Source organism: Rhodnius prolixus, unplaced genomic scaffold (genome assembly GCF_049639745.1).
Source record: "Rhodnius prolixus isolate KJV_2025 unplaced genomic scaffold, Rpr scaffold_10, whole genome shotgun sequence".
Classification (NCBI taxonomy): Eukaryota; Metazoa; Arthropoda; class Insecta; order Hemiptera; family Reduviidae; genus Rhodnius; species Rhodnius prolixus.
In genome coordinates, this window is record NW_027411615.1 from 11,582,868 (window position 1) to 11,605,507 (window position 22,640).

At 32.4% G+C, this 22,640-nt stretch overlaps 1 protein-coding gene and 1 long non-coding RNA gene across 4 annotated transcripts; one reads left to right on the forward strand and one right to left on the reverse strand.

Moving 5' to 3' along the window:
* The first annotated feature begins 737 nt into the window (after window positions 1-737).
* On the forward strand, window positions 738-20,345 carry LOC141457256 (uncharacterized). 2 transcript variants are annotated; one of them, XM_074133966.1, is made up of 11 exons: window positions 738-876; window positions 2,535-2,632; window positions 5,707-5,921; window positions 6,012-6,122; window positions 9,198-9,590; window positions 11,485-11,685; window positions 13,260-13,424; window positions 13,542-13,712; window positions 15,421-15,585; window positions 15,699-15,869; window positions 18,386-20,345. In XM_074133966.1, the coding sequence occupies exons 2-11, from the start codon at window positions 2,536-2,538 to the stop codon at window positions 18,875-18,877; spliced, it is 2,181 nt and encodes a 726-aa protein (XP_073990067.1). In that variant the 5' UTR covers window positions 738-876; window position 2,535; the 3' UTR covers window positions 18,878-20,345. The 2 variants fall into 2 exon arrangements, with proteins under 2 accessions (XP_073990067.1, XP_073990066.1); XM_074133965.1 differs by lacking the exon at window positions 738-876 and adding an exon at window positions 2,201-2,411.
* Window positions 4,881-20,764, reverse strand: LOC141457266 (uncharacterized). 2 transcript variants are annotated; one of them, XR_012460288.1, is made up of 4 exons: window positions 20,586-20,764; window positions 5,529-5,597; window positions 5,355-5,433; window positions 4,881-5,142 (listed from the first exon to the last, which is right to left on the reverse strand). It is a non-coding gene; the product is annotated as an uncharacterized lncRNA (long non-coding RNA). The 2 variants fall into 2 exon arrangements; XR_012460287.1 differs by lacking the exon at window positions 20,586-20,764 and having other exon boundaries at window positions 4,884-5,142; window positions 5,529-5,713.
* Between the last annotated feature and the right edge of the window lie 1,876 nt (window positions 20,765-22,640).

Sequence of the window (22,640 nt, forward strand, 5' to 3'; positions counted from 1 at the left end):
TCCAATAACCATTTTTTAATGATAACAAGGTTTCAATAGATCAGAAACTTTTCTGTGGCGCCTCAGGGCTGCGACAGAAATCAGTTTTTACTTCTGGGATGAATCAGTGGCCTGGAGGAAGAATAAGCTGGCCTTCGTTATCTCTTTATAAGAAAGCAAAATTCCATCAGACGATATTAAATCGCCCCGTCAACTGACGTTAAAGAAGCACCGCCCAGACAGTGAGATCACTGAGTACGTCTACAAATATGTCCTAGAATTTTTAACTTAGCATTAAATTTCTATAAGGTATTTTTTCTTTTCATTGTGAAACCCAATTATGCTACAAAAGGTAACTGAATCTCTTTATTACTTGACTTAAAATTGGTACGTCTTTTATAAATTTGAGTTTATAATTTTGATAAAACTGCACTTAATTATGAGACTATATCCATCAGTGTATGTTTTTAAGTTAAAAATAATATTACAACTTTTTAGCAATCGCTTATATAAATATGAAAAAAATTATTAATTGAAAGACTTAGTTTTTGAATTAACATTTGCTGATAGAATAGCATGGTCCGCAGAAAAATAAGACAAAGTAATTTGAATTTGAAACTCACTCAATTAAATAAAAGTGGTTTGATGAATTTAAAATCAAAATATAGCAAATTGCTTTCAGATACATTTTTTTTTATTATTATTATTTCTATGGAAATGGACATTTTGTAAAGTGAGATACTAATGTCCGACAAGACCTTAAAAATCTTTATAGAAAAATAACTGAGTATTATGTGAACTCTCAAAAAAAATAAAATCATTATCAACAAAAATAGAGTGAAATCGAAGTGATATAGCAGCACAACCAAAGAGGGATACATAATTCCAAACGAAAACGTACGTACAGCCTCGTTTACACAGCATTTTTTTTTTTTTTTTTGCAAAAACAGACAATGCTGCAAATTGAGAGAGCCACAGTGCAAGGACCACACTTCATTACTTGCTTTTTCCATTTAAATTATCTTTAGAGAGACAGGTAGCACTACTATTTGGTCTATCGAAAGGTCGATCAATAAAGTTCTATTTTCAGCAACGAAAGCGGTCGTATCTAGCAGAAGTTACTATTTAGATACTAAAGCTCAGCTATGTTAAGTGGCTGGCATCACAGCTCTTCAATCATCCTTAATAGGCAACTTAAAGGTAAGTTTACAGGCCTGAAACTCAGCTCTTAGAGAGTATGTTCTCAAGGAGTATACATCGAAAACTTTGGACTAGTAGTTAACGATCGTCACTCTTCATTTATGTATGTATATAAAACTCACAAAAGGTTAACGTGAAGAGGACGTCGAGATCTGATGAATGTTGCGCAAGCCTATTTTACTGCTGACAATATCACGCAAGCAGTTACTTACCTGATTGTTATCAGCTGTTTTCGAATTAGGAGGTCCCATTTAGTACTGTAGTATAAGAAACTTCGCCTCCTCTGGGAGGCCTAGAGCTTTCTTAAGTTAAATATGTAATAAAAGACAACTTAAATAGCTATATTTACCGATTTCCGCATGAATAAATTGGGCTCAAAGAGAAAATGTACTTAATGCAAAATCATTTACTTAAGGTAAAAGAAGTTTTAGAAAATTTGTCGATAAAAGAAAGGTTAATTAACTTTTTGTTTATGTAGCTCAGTAAGTGAAGGCATTAGTTGAATGTATTAGTTAATTAACTATTATTTCAATTAATTAATTAAATTAGTTGAACCTATAACCTTAAAAAGTGAGTGGAGTGAGAATTTGGTTTGGGAAGAAAAATGATGTAAGCAGAAATCATATACATACATATGTACTTTATGGTCCAGCTTTTTTTAAAATTTATTCCCTAAATCAGCAATTTGAACCTCTCAAAATCATTTTTTCCCAATAAAATAAATAAATAAGCCATTTATTGAGCTATACAAAATTATTTTTTTATAGTTTTTAACAAATAATACAGCTTTAATTTATTAGCTCAAATCAGCCATTTTTTCCAATAGTTAATATTATTTCAAGAAAAGAATCTTTTTTTAATAAATATTTTTTTAAAAGTTTGAATGTGTCTTTTTTTGCAATAAAATATACTTAGACGTTTAAATTTAGTGACTAATTTAAAAAAAATAATAATACAAAAATCGTATTTAAAAGATAGCTGTGAAATTTAAAACGATTTATTATAATCGATATTTTTGATAGTACGTAACCAATTGAAAGAAAGCTTAGTACTATCAGCCAAAATTTCAAGAATATGGTTTTTGGAGTTAGCACATGGCAAGATTCAGATGTAACATTTTTCATTGTGGTATTGAACACGGAATTAAACTTTCCATAAGTGCCAATATTATTTCTTAATTACATCCCTACTGTGTCTTACTTAGTAAAACTCACTTCATGAGACAAGTTAAGGTAATAAAATTATACTGACATTTGGTTGAAAGTTTTTGAAGATAATGAAGTGGACTTGCAGGTCCACATATGCTTTTAGAGTCCACATGTATGTTCTTAGTGATTTTTATTTTTTATTTTTAGAATGCAAGATTCTGATCAGTATAGAAAACAAGTGATAACAAACCTACGATCTTGCCTAATATCATCGCAGGGTGGAATTCCAGTGAATAGCGTAAACAGTAAATATGAAATTTAGTTATTTCTACCAAGTATTAATTTGAACACAGTAATTTGAATCAAACCTGTCAGCTTGTAGCCATCGTTAAAAAAATTTAACTTAGTTTTTGGTATATACATCTTCAGAGGATTTTTTTAAATAATTGATTTAAAAACCTTCAAACCATTTTAATCTGGAATCGGCGCAATCCTATTATTATTATTATTTAAACTAATTTATTGCCTTTTGTAGAATCAAAAATGGTTACATACATATTAAGTAAAGATACCAATTTGAGTTGTGTTTTTTAAATAGGAAAGCATCTTTTGATTGATTTGTTCCTTCTTACTTACCAAGTTCGTATTATGAATAAGGCTCTTAAAGAAAATTTTTATAATTTTTTTGTTGTAAAAGTTCTGTAAAAAAAAAAAAATGGCTTTGGTCTTTTCGTGGCAAAGATTGCTCTGTCTCGCTTAAAGCTTTACTATTTTGTCTTATTAAATCAACTCCAGTAAACTAAACTATACAGTATACCAGCAATAAAATAAAATAAAAATACTTCTGCCTAAATTTCATTTTCTCAAGATGCATGATAGTTTGCAGTCGAACTTACGTTCATGGAGTTGTAGGTTTTATATAGAATTTGGTTTAAATGAATAGAAGTTCAAAGATAACTTCATCGAAGTTGTTAAAATTAATATATTTATGTTGTATAAAATTATAATAATTTATATAATTTTTATAAATGTATATAAGATAACTCTGTATCGTGAGGATGCCGGACGCATTCGTCATTTTCCTTTATTCTGTTTACACAGTCCAAGCGTTAAGAACCGGATTTCTCTTGAGTATTGTAAACATATACCCTCGCTAATTAATTTTGAGTTCTGAACTACGATTGCAATTCTTGATTGTAGATTGAGAATCGTTAAACTTGAACCAGTTTATCTATTTGGTAATGAATATGATATTGTAGCAAACTACAGTGCTGGTAATAGTAATAATCGCAAAACTCTTAAGTATTGTACAAAAACGCCTTCTTTGGACATCATCACTTAATGAGTGTCCGAACCACATCACATTCTCTTCTGATCAATTATTGCCAGGTTTTACTCTTACTTTTTCTTTGATCACATAGTTGGGTACATGTTGAAGCCTGGAAATGCCACAGGTTTTTGCCACTTTTTTTTTATTTTTTAAATTAACTAAGAATAAAATTTAAAAATGAAAAGTTGATAAATTTATATTCAGCTCCTCTGCCAGAAATTAAAAAAAAAAATGAACGATCAAGCAGAAATCAATTTCATTCTCATTATTTCTTGCAATCAAAATAAATATTACAGTTAACAATTCTATGTATGGTGGGTTCACATCTGTTCTAGCTAATGAAATAAAAAAGGATCTAATAATATAATTTGTGAATAAATTCTACAGTAAAAAATAGATTTGTTATTATTGTAACCAATTTTGACATTAAATCTTTCTTTGGGCTTACAATCAAAAACCTCCTGCACTCCAATTTAAACTTGTACGTCAACATCTGCGGTCACAAGAACTCAGAGCTTTCTTCAGTACACTGCTGGCGTCTGGAAGCTGAAAAAGTTCCTAGAAAGAGAAAATCTAAGCTAGGATTTGGATTCGAATCCGGGATCTTTGCATGGAAATCAATTCCGCTAATCGTTTCCCCTCTCGAAAACTTATGTAATTTTCTCCCGAAAAGAATATGTAATTTGAACTAAATTAGAAATCGGAAAAAACAGTAAAAAGTCAGTGTTATAGGAAGATGGATTAGTAATTAAAATTTAGGTTTAGGTTAGGTAATGTTCAGTTCAAGAGATTTTTTTTAGTCTGACGTTAGCAGTCTTAGAACTTGGCTGAACTCCCATAATAGTGCAAAAATTTCCGCTAATTATTTGACCACCAATTTTATAATAAATGTTAGTTACAAAATGGTACAATAGGAAGACATTTTTTATTAGACTTTTAGTTGCGCTATTTTCGAATACTTGAAAAATATCGATTTTCAAAAGTTTTTCCAGTATTGGTGAAACTAATAGTCCTGATATCGATTGTTGGGAGTTTCCAGATATCTTCCGCAGTTCATTGTTCCCGCCATTGTTAATATTTGCATTGCAATGTTAAATTTTGTGGTTAGTTTAAACTGTGTGACTTTTTTAACATATGTATGTGTAGTCGTTAGTAAAAAACTTGTACCTTTAATAACTGAAAGCTGTAATTAGTGGTAGAAATTAAGTAAATTGGTTATGTAAATTTTTTTTTGTCACATGGACATTTGTCGTTTTGAGTTTTAGTTGCAAATATTAATTGAATTAATTTAAATTCTACAATTAATTTAATTATAATTTCCTTTATTTAAAAAAAAGTGCTAGCCTCCTTGCACTTCTAAATAAAACACAGTCCACTTCATATAGCCTCTTCTTCATCTTCTTCTTTTGCTCTCTGGCCCTCGTAGAACCTTGGTTTTTCCTTGATCACTGTTTCGTACTCTTCAATCATCAAAGCACCCTTCGTCTAAGGCTGGAAACATAGTGGAGCGGCGAGCAAAGCGGCGATGATAGCGAAGAGCGAAGCGGCGAAATCAAACACAAGTTACCATATGGGACCGCGCATAGTGGCGAGCAAAGCGAAGATAGAGCAACTCTATCTATTTCTAGTTTTTGTTTTTGCCGCTTTGCTCTTCGCTATCATCGCCGCTTTGCTCGCCGCTCCACTATGTTTCCAGCCTAAGGAAGTTAACTCCGACAGAAAAGGTCTTTCAAAATGACTGCGGTTGAGTGTGAGGCTGACAACTGCGAGTATATCCTAAAAAATTAAATTTTCGCGAAACGATAATACAAATTCAACTTAATCACTTCATTTTTGCTGTACAAGTATACATAAAGAACCAAAAATCTTACCAAAAGCGCAACTTCAATAACTGCCGCTAGAACATAGCAACGCCAATTTGTAGTAACTCAAAAGTCCGCCTACAATAAACCATATGTTTTCACATAATAGTTTCATAATTTTAAACTTGGAAGACAATGTTATTTCAAATGCTAACTAAGGTTATGTAATAATCTCTCAATTGTGTAGATGATTACAAGCAGTTGGTGGGAGAACCGATTCCATTCAAAAAATTAGGTTTTAACTCACTAGATGCGTTCTTAAAATCCATTCCTGAGATCAGTTTAAAAAATGTGAATGGAAAAACATTAGTGGAAGCCAAGGAAACTGCCTGTTCTACACACATTACAAAGTTAGTGGACAAACAGAGAAAAAGTGGGAGGAAGAGGTCCAGAAAATCCAATGTAATTTCCTGTTTTTTAAGTTTACAATGTAATCAACTCTCATTACTTTGTTGTGATTAATTATTTTTTTTTTCTAATCAAATATCAAAGAGCGCTCCAAGACTGAGAAGCAAACTTGCACCTGGTTCAGCAAAGTTTTCATCTTCTGGAAAGCCTCATATTCGATCAAACAGTGAAACAAAAACAGCCCCTCGACAATTGGTAATTTATAAAATTATTTTTTTCTTATATATACAGGGTGCCCAGAGTTATATGCTCCACCCATTTTTTTTTTAACGGCGGAAAATTTCGAAAAAATAAAAAACACGTATTTAATAATTTTTAGTCTAGTTTATTTCCAGTGATTGACCCATTGTTCTAAACCCCGGTATCTCGAGATACAGCATCCAACTTTGTTTTTTCAAATGGAACGTTATATTTTTTTTTTGCATATTTTTATAGTATTTGAGCTCCTGAAAACAACAAAACAAAAAAAAAAAATTGAAATCGGTTAGGTTTTTCAAAAGTTATGGTAATTTAAAATATGAAAAAAAAATTCAGTTTATTGTCAAAATTACGTTATTTTTCTTAAAGAATCTGTTCAAACTGGGCACAATCAGCGGATAGGCAAGCCAAAACTCTGGACACCCACGCTTTGCTTGTAGCAGCACTTATGGTGGCAAAGTCAAGATCTAGGCAGGTTAGAGTTATTCGACGTTTCAGATCATCGACTGAAGCCACGGGATTAAGGTTACTGTACACTTTATTTTTTAGATATCCCCACAAAAAATAGTCCATTGGGGTTAAGTCCAGTGGTCGAGGTGGCCATTGGATGGGACAATGAGTCCCTAAGAACTTTTCATGAAAATTTCTGTCCAGGTAACCTCGAACAACTCTCGCATTATGTGCCGGGCAATCATCTTGTTGAAAATACATATCTAGCCGACGTTGTAGAGGAACATCTTCAAGCAGAACTGGCAAAATGTCTCTTAAAAAAAGTTAGGTACCTTGCACCAGTTAAGTTCTCTGTAGAAGTATGGGCCGATTTCCTAAAACTCCACACGAAACGTTTGTTGAATAAACAACCTGAACGTCGAATAACTCTAGCCTGCCTAGATCTTGACTTCGCCACCATAAATGCTGCTACAAGCGAAGCGTGGGAGTCCAGAGTTTTGGCTTGTCTATCCGTTGATTGTGCCCAGTTTGAACAGATTCTTTAAGAAAAATAACGTAATTTTGACAATAAACTGAATTTTTTTTTTCATATTTTAAATTACCATAACTTTTGAAAAACCTAACCGATTTCAAAAAAATTTTTTGTGTTTTTTTTAGGAGCTCAAATACTATAAAAATATGCAAAAAAAATATAACATTCCATTTGAAAAAACAAAGTTGGATGCTGTATCTCCGGGTTTTAAAACAATGGGTCAATCACTGAAAATAAACTAGACTAAAAATGATTAAATACATGTTTTTTATTTTTTCGAAATTTTCCGCCGTTAAAAAAAAAGTGGGTGGAGCATATAACTTTGGTCACCCTGTATATACTTTACTTATAACTTTATACGGGCAAGTCCCATTTACAATATACAAAAAATACTTAGTTTAAAATATACAATTAATAAATTTATAATAAAATAAGAATAATATCGTCTGTAACAGTTATAAGCTTATACAGTTATCGCGGTTAATAGAGACCAGAACCGGCCGCGATAAGTGAAAAACCGCGAAGTAGTGTCACCCTCTCATTTTTAACACATGTACATTTTTAGTGTATGTATAATATCAATAAGTGTATATGAAACCATATAAGTGCATATGTTATCATTAGAACATTAAAGAATAGTTTCAAACATGTAAATAAAATATTAATAGTATAAATAACATACATAAAATAATGTGTAAAACAGACGCATAGCTATGGCCTGCCTTAAGAATGTCCAATAAATTAACTTTCTCGTTTGACTTTCATCATTTTTCTCTTCTTCTTTGGTTCACTAGAGGATTTAGAGGGTGGAGGACGTCTAGGAACCATTTTCAAGGGCGTCACAAGCACTATTTTGCACAAAAAGACACAAGAGAACAGCAAAAATTAGCACACCTCGAGATCAAACATTGATTTGAATGAGCGCGGTTGTCTTCGCTGGAAACGTCTAGGCCAATCAGCTTGCGAGATTCCCGAGTCGGGAGGGATATCAAAAGGGCGGGATGCTAGCAGCCAATCAGAGATGTGGATTTTGAATTTTTTGGGCACTCCCTGCCTTTTGCTGGCGTGTGGGCAACTTTCGCGCCATAATTTCTCAATTTTGAATTTTTGAACAATCCACAATGTACTGAGGCCGCGATAAATGAACCGTGAAGTAGCGAGGGATGACTGTATTTGAATAGTGCCGTCTTATGGTGTAGAAGCAGAAAAAAGATAAGATGGAGAGTTAGCTTGATTCATCAATCTTGATATGCTGGAATATTTTAAGGAATTATATTTGTGGTATTGTGAATTAAAAGTTAAGGTACTTCGAATATGGTAAGAAGGTAGATTAAAATTTAAAAGCGAGAGTTGTTGTAAAGGAGGTTGGAAATAAATATGGTTTCAAATTACTGAAGTCTGCAGGATAATTATGGAAAATGGAGGATGCGCCTAATTCAGTGTTGCAATCAATCCTAGCAAGGCCAAGTTTAAATCTCACTAACTTTATAAACTTTTTTTGACTGCCTTCCTGAGCTATAGAACATTTATTTCAGGGGGAGAGGCAAAGTGCACGAATCATATGGTAAAAGAGTTCTTACCAGCTTTTCAAAAAAAGTGGAAAAGTTTGGAATAGAAGGTTTATTTCACAACGACCTAATTATAAGACCAGAAAGGTTTTACATTTAGAGAAACAATTTGTTCAAGACGCGAGACATATTCATTGTAGCAAGCACCGTTTAGCACCGACAAATTTTTTTGTAAATATAGTTCACTGATTGGCACACATGTAGTTTTATAGGAATGTCGTATTAAAAGAAATGTCCAATTATTAATTATTATTACTATTATACAGCGGGAATAATCTTTCGGCAGAGATATTGTGGAATTTCTACATTTTAAAAATTATATTGTAAAAGTTTAAAAAAATATATGTATTGTGTATTAGAAAATAAGCTATCATTTGAATGACTATAAGTTTTTAATTAATGTTGCCGTCAGATAGTTAAATAAACTGTCATAATAAATAAAACAGTTAATACCAATAATAATAAGATATTTAAGAAACAAAAAATAACACAATCTAATCAATTTTTTGTTTTGTTTTTTAGAAAGATATTCAAACAAGAAACCGAAAACCTCCTCCAATTTTTTACAACCCTTCAAAAAGTCCTCTTCTTCCACTACCTAGTCTTCCAAATTTTACGTCAGTTTCTGCCCAATTTACTAATTCAAATGTATTATCTCCTTCACCACAATATCCTTACACGGTCGTACCAACTTCAGCACAAATTTATTTTCCACCACAATCCCATCCTTTACCACTTATACCGCCATCTAGGCCAGTAATGTCACCATTAATGCGAATATTTCATCCGCCACCCTTAATGAATCAACCAGCTTTAGAATCGTCTCAACAGTTTCCTCTACAACAACCAGTTCCGCCATCTATGTCAGAAGAACAATTATCAACAAAAAAGAAATTAAACACCTCCGCACAGAAGGTAAAATTATATTTTTTAGCAACTCTTTTTTTTATTTCAATGATTCATTTAAACGATGTTTATAATTAGGATTACTATTTTAATTTTAGTATTTATTGTAAGTCAGTTCAAATTATAATAAACATATTATTTCTGAAATAATTGGACAGTATCTAAAAGTTTTATTCATACTAACTGCTTGTTTTGGTAAAGGTTCAAAGATGTATACTAGCCAGTTATTGCTTTATAGCCTGGTACGACAACATGCCTAGGTAGATACTCCTGTGGTGCTTAGTGTGGTAGGTACTTATTCTTGGTCCTCAGTAGTTCCCATTGTTACCATTCAGATTCCTTTGCATCTTTTGCTTTTATTGCATTCTCGAAATAGCTTTTTATTGTTGCGAGTTCTGCTTGAGGTGGGTGGGCATCTGGGATCCTTCGTGAACTGATGCATCAGGCTTTTCATTACTAACTAATCCACAATGTCGGGATATCCACTGGAAAATGATTTCTTTCCTCGGTATTTTGGTTCCTGGTTCAATGAGATGTTATTGGACGAGTGGAGGTAGGTCCCATTCTCCCTTCTCCTTCCATTATCTTGTTTTTGCACAAAATTTTTAGCTCAGATGCCTAACCTATTTGTAGAATCTCATCAATTTTTATTATTATTAATAATTTCAATAATATCACTTGATGATGACTTATTTGAACCAATAGTAGATATTGTTTCTTGTTCAGTCCATGGGTCTCCATTAGTTTTGATTTTTGTTTTAAGCATAAAAATTTGAAATTTTACATCTACACTGATAACGTCTAACGAGATAAGAAAAGTTAAACTTTTTAAGAAGTTGTTATTTCCGTTTGAAATCATTATTCGAAACAGATATTTTTGTAACAATTAGATTTAATTTAATTATGAAATTTAATTGCAATTATTTTGAATTTTTAAAACGTAATTTAAGAACTTTGTTTTCCATTGCACCTCATAGGAATGTCAAGCAACTTACATTATTTGGAAAAATATTTGCAGGTATGGTTTAATACTGTTTAAGAACTCTTGATTATTGTGGATTTTGAAAAAAAATGTTATTAGTACTTCATTTTTTAGCATTTTTCATTAGCACTTATCACTAACATGGTTTGGTTAATTTTGTGTTGTTTTAATATATTCATTTGCATTCAGTGAACAATCCTTTTAGGCACAAGCTGCTGCGAAAATTAAGTTAAATATCGAAGTAAACATAATCTAATATTTAAAAGATGTTAGAACAGTGTTATAACGAAAATTATGAACTCGATTATCTACAAATGGAGCTCAACTTCTTGACTACATTACTTAGATATTTCTTATTTCCGAATGATACGCTATCTAGCATGTCACATGTTGCATCTAAAAAACTGTTTTCCTCTTCATGAAGTGTAAAGTTGTTTCAAAAGCTTGAAACAACTTGTTTATTTGAAGAGGCTATTTTATTTGATATTTATTATTTTATCAGCTTTTTTTTTTTTTTAAGTTGTAGTTGCTCAGCTTGTTTCGCTATAGTAGCTTTAGTGTTTGGCCACTCCTTAATAAAAACAGATGTTGTCTTAGTATAATCTTTTAATATTGAATTTCAAGAAATGTTTCTAGTATATTCTTTTCAACGAAATAATTTTATTTTTTCCTTTGAATGATTCCACTTATGCAGGTAACTAATTTCTAGAATGGGCAGAAAATGAAATTCAGATTCAAATTAAAGGTAGCATGTTAGCTATTTGTTATTAGCGTATTTAAAGGAATGAATTACAATCAGTAGTATAGTTTAAATCTCTATAAAATTTAATTTAACTAAATCTTTGTCTTTATGTTTCAAGGTAATATAAGTTAAGGTGATTGATTCAGTATATTTTATTTTTATGGGGGGATTACTTGTAGGCTAACAATTCAGCAAACTTTAAGACTACTCTGCCGATTCCTAAAAATATGAGTGAAGATTCCTATTATTATGTACTATTGGATTATGCTGAGGATCTTGGATGGCCACAACCTGAAATTTCTCTTTCTCAACAGAAATGTGGAAATATTATTTGTACAGTATCTGTCAAATGTTCGAAACCTGGCGAACGTTCTTATACGGTAAGAATATAGCATCTTTTCAGTGTTTATTATTAGTATATCTAAACCGCTAGAATTTTTTTTTTTTTTTTTTTTTAAGCAACATGTTGCTTTTGTAGAAAATGCGCATTTTTTGCTTAGAAACAAATCTAATAATTAATTTATGAGGCTAATTTTCAAAGAGAAAGCTTAAATTTCTAGTTCATAAATTTTCTAGCTCTTTTCGTGAAAATTGATTGTCCCAACTTGCTTTATGCAAGTTTGTCGAAAGAGCCAATTTAATGAAACATGAGGATTGAGACCAATGTTGAATTTTAATCAGCAATTTGGTTTCTGAAAATCATTCTTTGTCTCTCGTTAAAAGCGTTTAATCTCCTCGCTGTATCTTTTGCTCTATAAACTCGCAATATAATTAAACATACCATTTAAATGTAGCTTGAACTCAACCGACGAAATAAATTACTACTGCGAATAATTGGCAGACAATCTAAACTGTCACTGGAACATAAAAGATTAATATACAACTGCGTACTTAAACCGATCTGGACTTTCGGACTCGAACTGTGGGCTTCAGCCAAACTTTCTAATTCACAAAAGATCCAGTCCTTCCAATCCAAAATACTCCGTCAGATTATGGATTCTCCATTTTATGTCTCTAACTCCACCCTCCATACGACCTCAAGATCTAATACGTAACTGACGAATCTAAATATAGAAAATTCTTTGACTCTCTTCCATTCTGTACCAATCCTCTTGTTCGAAATCTCGCCTCTAAAACGATTCCAGATCGTCCTCCCCGACGATTGAAACGCTGTTGGCCTCGTGACCAGCTTCAATAGTACAAGAAACTCCAGCGAGAGTCTTGCTGGTGGGCAGCTTCTCTCCTCAAGCTGATTCAGCCATGAAGTCTTTTTTTTATCATATTCACTGATTGCATTTTATTTTTTTGGAGATTGTGAATAACAAATAACCTGATTTTTATTTATTTTTTAATCAATAACTGGGAAAAATTAGCACCTGCTGCATCTATTATTTAGACAAATCAGTAGGGAGACAAAGACTTTCTTCTTTTGTGTATTTCCTCTGTATTGTAGCTAATTTTCAAAAATGCTTCTATTTTCTAAGATCGAGGGTCATATTTTGCTCAAGACGCTAAGTAAAGGTGTACTTATCACTTTGGTTCCTGTTACTCCTCCAAGTTCCTTATTTAAGAATTATCGGAACTATAACAGTTCCCAAAGCATACGAAAAGTAATTAAGGCAGGCCTTAACGTCTTACTTTTCAATTAGATGTCGAAGGCACTAACTCAACTATTAATAAACAGTAGCTACACGAGGGGATTCGAGCTTGAGATCTCCCACTTTCGCTTCTTAACCATTTCATTCGCCTCCAAAATTGAGTTTTACTAGGTCAGAATCAAAAACTGCTGAAAATAAATCCTTATTAGGAAGTAGATTAATTTTATCATGGTAGCTACAAATATTGTTAACATTTTTTTTTTTTTTTTTTCAATTGCTACGCCCGAAATCTTCTTTTAAAGTACCGAAAACCAAATTTGTGGCTCACAGTTATTTATGCAATGAATTTATTTCAGAGTATAGGTGAACAACAATTTACAACATATCCAGAAGAATTTCGAGATCCTCTAAAAGCGTTGGAAGAAGGTACCAAAAAGGCATATTTAGAAATTAGTAAAAACTCATCAAAAAGTTATGCTGTTACACATGATGTCGATTTAATGTTAAATCGAATTGCCAAGGTATGTATTGATGAACAGCTTCAGTTCAGTAGAATATAAATTATACATTTGATCCATTAGGCAATTTGTGATTAGTTGTCCAAATATTTATGTCATAATTTATTTTTATTATTTTAGATGGTAGAAGATAAATGTAACGGTGTATGGGCCTTTCAAATTGAAAAAGATTATTTAGAAAAATATAAAGAAAACCTTCCACCAAAATGGATCGATGACGTAATTAATAGTCAAATACTAACTGCCACGGATTTAGGACACTCATACGTTGTGAGGTTATACATTGATAAGGTATCTTCATTCTTTATTATATTTTCGACAAACAATAAAAACTATTTAATCAAACCAAATTTTGATTAAACTAGATGTTTTCTATTTATTGATGAACTCAAACATTTGTGGCTGGAGTTTTGATAAAATAATTATAATGTGTTTATTTTATTAAAATATTATGATACAAAATTTACCAAAAAAAAAAAAAATATCCTGACAATTCGTACGCCTAGTTGTTAGCCTTTAAACTTTTAAGATGTACATAAAACTCAAATTAACTTATATTAGTGAAGCAACGTAAAAAGGTGATATTGGAAACAATTAGAAACAAAAAACAAGCTAGAAATATTGAATATTCAATTTAATTATGTATCAAAATAATCAAGTCAGTGCCAACACGCACTCAAGCATAAAGCAAGTTTTTATTCTGCCAGAATACAATATGTTTACCTATTTATTTACTAATATATTTACTATATACGTCTAATCACACACATACACAACTATATGATTGTGTGATTAACCATGCTATAGTATTATCTAACCATTGTAATCGACAAGAAAACCTCTGTATGGTTCTAACATACAAACAAAGGCTGTGCAAATCCTTACAGTTTAAATATTCTTTTATTTAGCCAGTAGAATCTTGTCAAAATACCTCAAACGATACTCCGCAAGTATTAGGCACACACAACGTCTTCCATAGTTTTTAAGTTACACAAAATGCAGAGGTTCATGGTTATAATTTAGACCCAGCGTATGACTTTATCCGAAACACCAATCTCATCATAGGTAACTTTTTCTCATCAGAAATCTAAGATATATAATTCTAACAGCAACTCTCTATAAAGACTATAGCAGCACTCCGAACAAGATGTCATATCTTCACTATGTCCACGACCCACCTGTTCCATAATGCTACCCATTCTCACGGATAGTTCCTGGACACCACCACTTACAATTTCTATTACACGCTCGAATTTCCCAGCGAGGCCCAACCACATTCTGTTCCAATACAATTTTCTTTTCAGTACCTTATTGACAATTTACTGTGTAAGCTTGGTATTTACGAGTTTTAAAATCTTTAATATGTACATAATGTACAATTGTAGGGTATATGCATAGATGGATTTTAATCTCGTTTCCAAATAAAGCATATAATTCGGGGTACGCTGAGGTAAAGCGAAAAGTTTTTTTTAAAAAAAAAATAATGTTTAATTTTAATTTAATTTTTGTAATTTTTCCACCGCCTCATATTATTCGAATCCCGGTATTTAGGCACCACAACAAACAATTGACTAAAGAATATATTACCGATATTGGAATTTAATTTAAACTTATATATTATTTATTCCACGTGCAATTAATGCCGTATTTAGAGGTGAAAAACTTCTTAAAAGTTTACTATTTCAATACTACTAAGTTATAACTCGAAATTTCAAGAATTTACACAAAAATTGGGTGTTTATCTCACTCTGAATACTTTTTAACTTTTTTCGCAAAAGAATTCATTTGTTTACCAGCAAAGAATTCGAAAAGAATTTTCTGGCAGGCCTTAACTTCTTTATTTTCAATTAGGTTTCGAAGGCACAAACTCAACTATTAATATTTGTTTCAACTACTATGCCCGAAATCTTTTAAAGTACCGAAACTTCCTCAATTTATTACTTATCGCGGAAAGTATATTTGTGGCTCACAGTTACTTATGTCAATGAATTTATTTCAGAATATAGGTAAACAACAATTTACAACATATCCAGAAGAAACTCGAGATCCTCTAAAAGCGTTGGAAGAAGGCACCAATAAAACATATTTTGAAATTAGTAAGAACTCATCAAAAAGTTCTGGTGTTACACGTGATGTCGATTTAATTTTAACTCGAATCGCCAAGGCATGTACTGAACAGCTCCTAGTTTAGTAGAATATAAATTAGATTTGATCTGTGAGGCAAATTTGTGATTAGTTGCCAATTATTTATGTAATAATTTAATTTTATTATTTTAGATGGTAGAAGATAAATGTAACGGTGTATGGGCCTTTCAAATTGAAAAAGATTATTTAGAAAAATATAAAGAAAACCTTCCACCAAAATGGATCGATGTCGTAATTAATAGTCAAAAACTGACGGCCACGGATTTAGGACACTCATACGTTGTGAGATCATCCACTGATAAGGTATCTTTCATTCTTTATTATATAAAAAATGAAAACTAACTAATCAAACCAAATTTCGATTAAGCTAGATTTTTTTCGTTTGATAGAACTAGAAACATTTGTGGCTGAGATTTAATAAAAAGATAGCGTCATTTTCTGTCATATTTGTGTGCTTGTTAAAGTTGGAATCAATTTTTTCATACTTAGTAAAGTGTTGAGGTTTGGCCATGGAGTATAATAAATTTTTTGAAATAAACAAGCATTGATACAAAGTTGTACGTACACTAGGGTGTTTAAAAAAATGATGACTTTTAAATTTTAAAGAGCGCCGGGCGGAAAATCAAAGTTCATTTAAAAACAAAAAGTTTCATATTAGAGCAAAATCGATTAATATTTAGAGGTCGCTACCATTGATCAAAAAATTTTTATAAAAAAAAATCCTTATTGAATTAAATTTACTATCAATCAATCAATTTCAAATTATAACAATAAATGCAAAATATTCTCTAATTTAGACGTTTCAGTAACCAAAATTATTTGTTTTTTAAATTCTGTACGAAACACATAAAAAATGAAGTGATTTTAACGTTAATTAATCGAAATTTTTCAAAAATGTATATTTTTCTTAATATTTTTTTTTTTAAATACAGCTTCTTTAATTATTTCATAACTTTGAAAATAAAAAGGCCATCAAAATGATTGTCTTTATAGCCAAATACATTTAAATAAACTTAGTTCAATTACATGTTTTGCTAATAATTTGAAAAGATACAAAACCTTTAATAAGGATTTTTTATAAAAAAAAAAAAAAATTTTGATCAGTGGTAGCGACCTCCAAATATTAATCGATTTTGCTCTAATATGGACGAAACTTTTTGTTTTTAAATGAACTTTGAGTTTCTGCTCGGCACTCTTTAAAATTTAAAAGTCATCATTTTTTTAATTACCCTATTGTACACCATACGTTTCTACCACTTTTGAATCAACTGAATTTTTTTTTCCTTGTTGATCATATCTCTCTTATTATAGAAGGGTATTAAAATATTTTTAATTACTGTATTACTGTGCTGAGGAAAACCTGCGGATGGAACCTAGGAATAGGGAGATTCGCATCTTTTCGGACAGCCAGGCTGCACTGAAGGCTCTTGTATCCTTCAGAATGACCTCTTCCCTGGTTTGGGAATGCAGGAAAGCCCTAGAACTACTGGCGCGGACAACAAAGTTCGGTTGGAATGGGTGCCAAGTCATATGGGTATTGTAGGGAATGAAAAAGCTGATCATCTGGCCAGGAATGGATCTAACACTCCTTTTATCGGTCCGGAGCCTGTCCTGGGGATCACCAGGGGTTCGATTCGTGCGGCCCTCAGAGACTGGATCTGGAGGGAGCACGAAAAGAACTGGGTGATGTGTCCAGGGGTTAAACACAGCAAGACCATGATGCCTTGGCTGTGTAATCAAAGAACCAAAGAGACCCTGTGTTTGGGTAGAAATCAGATTACTCTGATTACAGGCCTATTCATGGGGCACGGTAGGTTCAGGAAGCATCTACGCAAGGTGGGGCTTATTAGCTCGGAACCATTGTGCAGATTATGTCAGGAAGAGGAGGAAACGGCCTCTCACCTGCTGTTCGATTGCGTTGCAATCGAGCGTTTGCGCTATGAAACCTTTGGAACGCTGAGGCCGAAGGAGATAGTAGCGCAAAAAGAACTTGTAGGGAAGGTCCTCAACCTCTTTAGGAGGGGAGGGTTCGCTTACTAGAACTAAGAAGGGGCTGGCACAATAAGTCTTCTGTGGCTGCGGTGCCGTGGGGCGTAAGGTCCCGTCCCATCTATTATCTTATCTTATCTTACTAGAAAATTTTCCTAACCGTGTTAATTGAATAAATGAGTTTTATTAAATTTGTTAACTCTGTTTATAACATATTCCTTCAGAAAAGACCAAATTTTACTCAATAAACTTCGAATAAAATCTAAAATCGATTCTGCAGGAGAGAAATATGTTGGGACAGTTTTTTTTTTACTCTTGTGCTTTGAGGAGTTAGTTAATACACAGTTTCGTACTAGCTATCGTGTAAAAATTGTATAATTGGTAATTAATTCTCTATAAGATGAAAAATAATTGTTAAAGTGTACTTTAGGCCATCGAATTATATAAAATGTTTCTGTAAATATGTTTTTTACAGCCCTAAAAGACGACCTTGGTAAAAATAAATAAAAAATACTTCTGAATTAGGCAATAAATTGAATTTGGTTTTTAAATTTAACCACCCCTTATGACCGTGATAATTTAGTGTAGTGTCCTGATTTTATTTAGAAAAGAGATAAGATTATTTCTGTAGGCGCGCTCTCTTGGATCAATAAATAAAATAATTCGAGGAACAGGAATGAAGTTCGCTTTAGATCTGGAAACAGAATTGTCAGAGGTTTAAATAACTAAATACAACTCTTATTTAGGCAAATTAATCGCACATAATTTTATTACCTGTTGTTTTTTAAGCCGAATACTTTTATTACATTTAGGATTCTTTGTTTTTCTAGGTTTCAATTTCTACACAGGTAGGAACTAGCCCAGGAGCAGAATGTTTGGTAGATAATGAAAATTCTCAGTCAAATATAAACTGGTCCGGGAATAATACGAATAATTGTTTCAAGGCGCCTATAACATTTACTAAGAAGCGTTCTTCACTCGATAGTAGCATTATCAATAAACCTCATAACGCTAATAAATGTAAAGATGATGAATTTGATTTATTTGGAAAAAGTGTAGCTCTACAACTGAGAAATATGCCATTGAACAGAGCTGTAATTTGTCAAGAAAAATTATTGTCTGTTTTAAGAGAAGAACGATTAAGACAACTGAATTTTAACCAGTTGACGAATAAGGAAGATATTTATGATTGGAAAATAAATTCTAGACCGATGAATAATAGTTTTACTCCATCGCCATCTTGGTCACAAGGACGAGAGTCACTGGATAATTCAGACGATGAAATCATTCAAAGCTTAGAAAGGGTGGAATTAGAATTTTAATCACTTTTTTTTATATCCATTTTTTTAATTTTCTTCGCTTTAAACTCTGTACAAATTATGATTATTTTTTAAATAACCTTTTCGTTCTTTTGTATTTATTCGGATAATACAATGCTAGAAAGCAACTTGTTAATTTTAAATTCACCCTTTGTTCTTTTTAAACTTTTTTTTTGCGTTTTATACCTGCAAATTCTCTTTAAATCCTGCTGGAATTAATGTAAATAAAGACATAATTTCTTCTAGACGCAAAAAGTGCTTCTTTCATACGGTTAGAATTAATTGAAAAGTATCTACAATGTTTTTGATGTAAGATCTACTCAGAATGAAGTTACGCGCCCGTTAAAGAAATAATTAGAGCGATTGTAATTGAGGAATAGAGTTGTTCGGATCTCTTTTCTTAGCAGCAAATTATGGCCGTATAATACTTAAGAAATCGTTTTCCTTCATTCACTTCAAGGGAAATTTCTTTCCAAAGCCTTGAATGAACTATTTCTCTTAACAACCCCTAACATATTGAGAACTTCTAATCAAGTGTTAGGTTTTTTGAAGTTCTAAAAGTAAATTAAACAGAATATTTTTTGTCACGTTAAAATTAATAAATTTTCCTTAATTTTGGAAGTAGGTTTGTTGAAAGGAAATCCTCAAGATGGTGTTTTGGTTATATTACCCGGGATATTAACATAGAATAGACTGTGCACACTGAAGTAAGCGTTAGACATAACTAAGCGGATCACATAACTGAGATGTACTGCGTTCTATTATGGCCCTGTATCTTATTAAATGTGATAGTATGAGCAATTTATGGCAAAGTATATTTTTACTTTTAAAGTTTGAATTAACTAGTCCCAGTTCGTACAATGGTGGTAGTACAATAACTGGAAATGTATCATTTTTAAATGTGATAATGTAAGAAATAATTCAACAAATACAATAATTAGAAATGAATAATTTTAAATGTGATAATGTAAGAAATTTATGGCAAAGTATATTTTTACTTTTAAATGACTAGTCATGGTTCGGAAGTACAATAATTGGAAATGTGCCTGTTTTAAATGTGATAGTGTAAAAAATTTATGGCAAAGTATGTTTTTACTTTTAAATGACTAGTCATGATTTGTAACTACAATAATTGGAAATGTTTCATTTTTAAATGTGATAATGTAAGGAATTTATGACTGAAGTATGTTTTTACTTTTAAATGACTAGTCATGTTCATAAGTACAATAATTAGAAATATGTCATTTTTACGTGTGATATAAGACATTTATGGCAGAGTATGTTGCCATACTTGTTTACTTTTGCAATTTTAAATGACTAGTCATGGTTTGTTTGTAAGTACAGTATTATTACTTTTTTTTTTTTGCCTTCTATAGGCGCAGATTAGCCATCAACATTACTATTTGCTGATGTAGTCTGCTGTAAATATAGAAATTGATGTCTTTAATACAAGTCTACTTTGTATAAGAAATTTACTTTTCCAAACAACAATGTCTGCAAAGCCCACTTTTCCTTTATTTTTCTGCCCGATAAAACGCACTGACACTCGTTACCACTGAAATTTTGAATTGTGCCAAAGTTTGGCCCATCCCCTTAATTCCAAATTCAACTATTCTTTCTTGCGAGAGCCATTTTTTAGGTACATGAAACTTTCTAGCAACAGGAGTAACCACTTAAAAAGGTGATAGGCGTATAAGAAGTTTGGAATTACCTTACATACTGGCCCTGTTAAACGTAGCCATTGTGCAGGGTATTACTACACCATTTCAACAAAAGCGGGTGCATATTACAGCGATAAAACAGCTTTTCAATTAATGAGCAGATACTAACGTGAGGCTTCAATATGATTTGCAGTTGTAATTTACTATAGTAACTGATCATTCCTAATATTTTTTATCCACAAAAATTTTAAACCCTTAATTTAATTAAAACTGTCCGGTAGGGCAGTTGTATAAAGGTTGATCATCAAAAACCACGAAAAAGCGTAACGTTAAAATAATAGAGCAAAATAAGACGAAAATGCACTTTATTTTCTTCCATCACACCCAACTATGACAATTTTTGTTCTATAAAAGATAAAATTCCCGAATTTTCTTTAAAATATTAGTTAAATACTCCTTTATGACTGTAATTTTATTGCTACAACACAGATTAAATAGATTTCGAGATATACGAAGAAAAAAAATGGGCAAAAACGGCATTTTCAGAAAATGTTCTAGTTATGTACCTTTTTTTGTAAACATACTATTTAGAAATGAATCGATTTTTTAGGCTATCAATTAAAAATTACATTCCTTTTCTCCAATTATTTGAATGTTCGTAATATAGGTCCTTATACAGGTCTTCACTTTAACGTACTATTCATAAAATAAATTTTGCAGCTATTTATTCTTGCCTTGGTCTCAATATTCAACAAGGCAGTTGCTTGTTTTCAAAAATTATCAGTACTCTTGGATTTTTGCTAGCAATACAAACATACCTCTCCAGACGTTATACAGGATACAAATACAGTGAAGACCTGTATAAGTGATGCAAGATTTAATTGGTTAAGGCTGGAAACATAGTGGAGCGGCGCGCAAAGCGGCGATGATAGCGAAGAGCAAAACGGCAAAAACAAAAACTAGAAATAGATAGAGTTGCTCTATCTTCGCTTTGCTCGCCACTATGCGCGGTCCCATATGTTAACTTGTGTTTGATTTCGCCGCTTCGCTCTTCGCTATCATCGCCGCTTTGCTCGCCGCTCCACTATGTTTCCAGCCTAAGTCAGATGGCTCGTGCTCAGCCTGCGATATATCGGGTTGACAAATAAGTTCGGTTTTTATTTTGGTATAGATTCATTCCGATTTTCTTTTTTTATTCTCGGCGCAAGCGCACAACTCGATTGTTCATTTGAAAGATTATGTTAAGCTTAACCTTTCTATGAATTTTGGTTTAACAAACATTACTATTGTGCTTGCTGCGTAGCAGTAAAGATGGAAGAAAATAAAGTGCATTTTCGTCATATTTTGCTCTATTATTTTAAAAAGGGCAATCGAGCTGCAGAGGCTCATAAAAAGATATGTTGTGTTTATGGTGATGATGCCTTAATAGAACGCGTGTGCCAAAAGTGGTTTGCCAAGTTCCGTTCTGGAGATTTTGACATTAATGATGCGCCCCGCTCCGGTCACCCGACTGAGATTAATTCAGATGATGTCAAGAGCGTAATCGATAAAGATCCATGTAAATCAGTGAGAGAGATAGCAATAGCACTTAAAATATCCTATACGAGCTCCAAAAATCATTTGCGCCGGCTGGGATACGTTTCTCGGCTAAATGTTTGGTACTGCATGAATCAACCGAGGCCAACTTAACCACTCGCATATCCATTTGCGATTCGCTGCGGGAACGTCAAGAAAACGACCATTTTTAAAGCGGATGGTAACGGGAGATGAAAAATGGATCGTCTACGATAATGTAGTGCGTGAAAGTTCACGAAAGCACTGAAGTGAGCCGCCGCAAACAAGCACGAAGGCGGAATTGCATCCGAAGAAGATCATGCTCTCCGTATGGTGGGATTATAAAGGTATCATCTATTATCGAGCTGTTACCGTCAGGCAAAACAATTGATTCAACCGCATACTGCTTGCAGTTAACCAAACTGGACTATGCAATCCGCACAAAACTTCCAGAATTGGCAAATCGCAAAGGTGTCGTCTCCCACCACGATAACGCCAGACCGCATACGTCATTGACCACTTGGAATAAACTGCTGGGACGTTTTGCCTCA